Genomic DNA, 5,612 nt, shown 5'->3' on the forward strand with positions numbered 1-5,612 from the left:
TGTATATAACCAGATGATAAATAAAATTAACATATTGAACCTATGAAAAATAGTAATAATATAAAAAAAATCTATATATGTATATAAACCGAAAGATAAATAAAACGAACATAATCAAAGTATGCGTATTATCAGAATAAAAATTCTCTTTATTGTCCAAATCATGCCTAATCAGATACACCCAGTAACAACAAACCCATGACACGAATATTCGTCATTACAGCCGTTTATTCATTCGATATTTTTACAAAGCGCACAATGGGACAACGATTCGTTTGTCCAAATCGCCGGACATGGATGAAACTATCAAACTTTTTTTTCGATTAAAGCTCGATGACATTTATAAACTTATTAATGTAATAAATTTATATACTCACAGGGATAAGGAATTGAATTAAGGATGGGACGTTCCAAGGACATCTAGTGATAATATCAAGGCAAATGTCCTAGAAAATGGAGCTAGACTCTTCGGTTTACCCTTAATCATATCTTTCTATTTTGATAGTTTTTGTAATGTTTACTTGATCTGATATCCTACTTTTATGGCTTCTATTGGAGTCTATTTGAACTAAGAAGATTATTATTCTATTAAAGTAACCCTTTTTAACCCTTGATGTTTGTTAAAGTTCTAAATATTTGTTTGCATTATTGTACTTCAACAAAAAAGTCCCAAGTTGTGCCAAAACCGGACTTTATATGGGTTACCTGAAGGTACTTAGTTAGATTAGAGAGAAAGAAAAACATTCTACTTTATCATTCAATTTTAACTTATATGTATTTTTTTACCGCATACGCTAGATAAAAGCTTGTCTTTACGTTACTCCTACAATTAAACCCAATTTACCAAATTCAGTTCGATAAGGAGTAATGAGTACAGAATAAAAATAGTTCTTCAAGGTTTCAGACGACAAAATATCTTCTCAATTTTTCAGAATGCAAAACTGTGGTGCAGTGTACGCAACACAAAACTTTCACTTACGACCTCCTGGTACTGGTACTGGTAATGGTGGGGGGGGGCGATAAGTCAGGCAAATGGGATTATTGGTCCTTTTTACCATCCCCAAGACAAACCAATGGAATGGCTCATATTGATATCTTATTCCTCTATATCGAACCTTTTCGACTCTCTAATGAAATTCAAAAGGGACTCCCAATCTATAGAGGAAACCTCATTTCCTTTAATTCTATCAGAGGCTAAAAGTCTGTATCTTAGTGACGCGTACTTACCACAATCTGCTATGTAATGTAAGGCAGTCTCAGGGGCCTGTCCGCATAAGCAGCAGGTTTCATCATGGACTACTCCACATATCTTAAGATGTCTTTTATGTCTGCAGTGACCTGTAAGAATTCCTATTAATAATCGGAGTTTGGTTCTGTTAAGGCCTAGCAGCCACTTAGTTTTAGAAGTAGAGGGTTTAGTTATTAAAATCTTGGCCTGTCTCAGCCCTATACAGTCCCTCCACTCCTTACCTGCTATCTTCCATGTCCAATCAAGAACTACTTTTCTCTGATGCCTTTTAGAAATGCCTAGGAATGGTTCTGGTCCTATAGGAGGGTGCCCAGCCCCGTTTCTAGTAAGATGCTCAGCTTTTTCATTACTTGTGATGCCCTTGTGTCCTGGGACCCACACAAGCTGAAGCTTCTTTAAGCACGCTAATGATTCTAAGGCTTGTTTACACTCTTTTACCAAATTAGAGGTGATTCTAGGTGACTCCAAGGCTTGAAGGGCAGACAGACTCTCTAAAAATATGGTGATGCCAGTCCTTTCACAGCTCGTGACTTCAGGGCATAAGGATGCTGACAAGATGGCAAACACTTCTGTCTGAAAGACAGTCGAGTGCTTACCTAGTGAGAACCTAAGTTTTATGTCTAATTCTTCTATGTAAACCCCTGCTCCCGTTAGTCCTGTCGAATTCATTCTCGATCTATCCAGTGAAACAGGGGAGATAATTTCGTGAGGTTTCCACTAAACCCTGTACCCAATCCTCTAACTTTGGGTGTACATAAATAATCTTGTGGGCTAGAGCGAGTTTTATCTAAAAGTGGTGAGCGCACTTACGACCTAGGAAGGCGAACATTTACAACAATAGTTTTTTTATTTCTCTGATGCCATAAAAATATGTTTAACGAGTATCACCTTGTATTCGTCTAAGAATACAACATTTTAACGAAATATAACAATACTGTAACGAATAACTATGATCGGTAGAGATCGGATACGCTCGGCTGTCTCCGATTTTCTTGTCGTTAAACTGCTTATTTCTCTATTTTCTCCTTTAGTTAATCATAAAATTCTTTTATAGTTCATATTTATGCATTTTTTATAATTTCTAACAACCAAAAGTTATTTATTATTTCAAAAAAACAAAATTAAAGGCACTCTTAAGATTTTTTGAAAAATCCGCATTTGAGTCCTGCCAGACTATTTTAATGAGAATGAGACCTATAAGATATTAAAGAACACTTAATTTTACATTAAATTATACACTTAGTGTGTTTCATAAAAATCTGTTGAGCCATTTTCGAAAAAAATTAAAAATCAATTTTACAAAGTGAGACTTTCGGTCAGTCGATTTTATTAGAAAAGTAGCTGTATCAAACCCGCCTTAAATATGTAATTTCTCTTTCATAAGACTTATCGTTTTCGATCCAGGCTGACCACTTACACTGGCACACAGATCCTTAAGAGATACTTAAATGTCTGGAGGATCTTAAAACTTGTGTTTCCGTCGAAATTTGCACTGTCTCAATACATTTCCTTACTTTATGTTCCATATATAGGTAAGTGAAATTAAAAATCAGCTCTCAAAAAAAAAAGGCGACTGATTTCAGAACCCTACTGAATGATGAAACGTAATAAGCCTATGTAAAATAATTGAATAATCAGAACCTGAAACAAAAGTTTAATAAAACCAGACGTATTTGGAATTGAAAAATTCCATCTTATTTTTTAGATATATTTTTTTATGGAGCTAAGTGGAAAGAGGTAAAGAATATTGGGTTAGGTAAGCCTATTTATTGGTAAAAAAAAATTAATAATCGATGATTAAATCAAATAAAAACCTACATACAATAGACATTACTGGAAATATTATGATTTTACTTTGTAAAGAAGCTTAGAATTGAAAGGTATCATTTGATAAATGTATTTTAAGCCTCTCTGAGAATGGTAATACTAAAATTATGTTGAGGTATTATTAGTGTCAGTTGATTTCTATTTCGTTGAAGATCCATGGTATTTTGACTATCTCATCTACAATAGGTTCGTGACTTGCAGGATAACTCTTTTTTTAAATAGTTAAAACGGAAGCTATAGTTATAATCCGTTTTTAAAAAAAATAATTTTAAGGCATCAACCAAATAAGGGCTATTATTGCCTTAGTTTTGAATTGAATTGCGAAATTTTGAATTAATTAAACAAAATTTAAATGAATTAATTAAATGTGAATCTATTGCAACATGGTAATCTGTGGTGAAATTGATTAAATTTTATGTTAGAGATAGGAATGGTGGAGAAATTCATAAAGTTTATCTACGCTTGTTTGTTATCCTGCAAGATGGAATGGAGATCCGTTGGTAAACCACATAAAGATGGGAGGGAGTCTTATGCTCAACACTCAGTCAAAATGTTTTTCACACTAAGTCCTGTTCCGCAAGTTTGGCAGATAGGTGGAGAATTTTTGGCCATTAGGTAACCGTGGGTCAGGCGCGTATGACCTATTTGAAGGCGCGTCAAAATCACCTCCTCTCTGCGTACATTTCTAGTGGGTGATATCCAAGGGGTGACGTCCATTCTGATTTCCCTTAATTTATTATCAGTAACATTTGTCCATGTTTGTTTCCATTTCAATTAAATCCTCTGTTTAATGAGGGCAACGAAATCATCGACAGGTTATGGAATTCCTTCAGAAATCACGACCATTGCTGCCTTATTAGCCAGTTCGTTGCCGGCTATTCTGCAGTGTCTTTGGACCCAGGTGAAAAACACTGAAGTACCGTTTATGTTGACGAACTGTAATGAATTATATGTGTTTTGGTTTAGGGGGTTTGTTGAGAAAATATTTCATAAGCTAAGTAGGACTGACAAAGAGTCTGTACAGATGATCAGTTATTTTTATATAGGATGAAAAACATTTAAGCTCTTGTAGATTGCAACCATTTTAGCTGTGTAGCTACTACATATCGGCGACAGAGATGATAAGTGGGATCTTCCATCTTTAAAATAAAACTAGTAATATATTTCCCCATTCAGGAGTTGATATCAAGGGAGACATGTTTCGGTCAAAATCTCTTCGATTTTCCCTAATCGGTCATTACTTTTATTTCCATTTTCTTCTATCTCACATGTCCATTTATCCTCATCGCTTATATTTTATAAACCGTAGCGTTAGATTGTTGAACATGTTGGAATTCTACGATAAACCGCTGTCTCTACTAATATGGCCTAGGAGCTTCTTGGGTGATAACGCAGTGTGACAGCTTCCTAGGAGTTTACTCCTTCCTATAACCCTCCAGAATTACATCATTAAGTACAGTGTTCTCTGGTGTCTTGTTGAGCATGTCAATAATAATATGAAATAATTTGTTCAGATACAGCTGATTATATTTAATTAATATTTTTTATTCAGTTCAAGACGGAAAGTTTATAAATATTGTTTCCTCATTCATCGTAATATTTTTATTTTTATTTATTTATTTTATGTAATTTACAACTGTACAAATAATAAATATAATAAGTAAATATGTTGTATGTTTCGTATACAGTTGAAAATCTTGGGAAGGAACCACCCATTGGACCTTCAAACATTAATCTAAATTAGAAGGTCCCATGGCCATCTTCTTTTCAAACGCCTCGGAGGATTATCAGGGATTGTTAAGGATTAGAGATTAAGAATTAATGGGTTAGGATGGGTAAGAAGTTTAGAATGAAAAGACGCATATCTGTTTTGGACCAAATCTGCAACGAATGGGATGTTAAGGTCTTAGTGGATGAGTTTATTTGTAACGTAATAAGGAGCATTTAGAAAGGATACTGTAGAACAGGATAATATCTTATTCTTTTAAATTTGAAATTATGGTAAAGTCATTATTCTAGGCACTATATTGTTTTTTTCAGCTTGTATTATATTGTAAGGCCAACTTTCCAAATTAATGGATTTTTCACAGAATCAGTATCAGAACAACGAATTCAGAGGAGTGGCACTAATGGTTTAAAAATAGGTAAAGAAATAATTACTTATTATCTTTACATCAAATATCAACTATCAATTTACTAATCTTGTTTTAGCCATTAAAAGTATAGCGACGTTGCCTATTCTATACCATTTAACTAGTTTCGTAATAACATGGCGATTTTTTTTTAAATTGCCAGGTTTTAAAAAACTTTGCCATGTGAATAATTTTGTTACCAACATACTGAGATGTATTTAGTGCAGAAGAGTTGGAAAACTTTTTTTTTTTTAATATTCTTTATTTATTTTCGGACTAATCCCTTTAGAATAATATCACAGGCGTCAAAATTAGGCTTAAGGGCCTTAGAATTCAATCAGAAATAAAAATGAAGTTATATAATATAATTAAAATATTAGATTGGAAAAGAAAAAAATATACAA

General features: G+C 33.5%; 1 protein-coding gene across 1 annotated transcript; it reads right to left on the minus strand.

The window, feature by feature from the left end:
* Window positions 1-1,096: 1,096 nt before the first annotated feature.
* LOC136797224 (uncharacterized) lies at window positions 1,097-1,918 on the minus strand. The gene has a single exon (XM_067053193.1). The coding sequence runs from the start codon at window positions 1,916-1,918 to the stop codon at window positions 1,097-1,099; it is 822 nt and encodes a 273-aa protein (XP_066909294.1).
* Between the last annotated feature and the right edge of the window lie 3,694 nt (window positions 1,919-5,612).

Source organism: Halyomorpha halys, unplaced genomic scaffold (genome assembly GCF_000696795.3).
Source record: "Halyomorpha halys isolate HHAL.00 unplaced genomic scaffold, Hhal_1.1 Scaffold737.1, whole genome shotgun sequence".
Classification (NCBI taxonomy): Eukaryota; Metazoa; Arthropoda; class Insecta; order Hemiptera; family Pentatomidae; genus Halyomorpha; species Halyomorpha halys.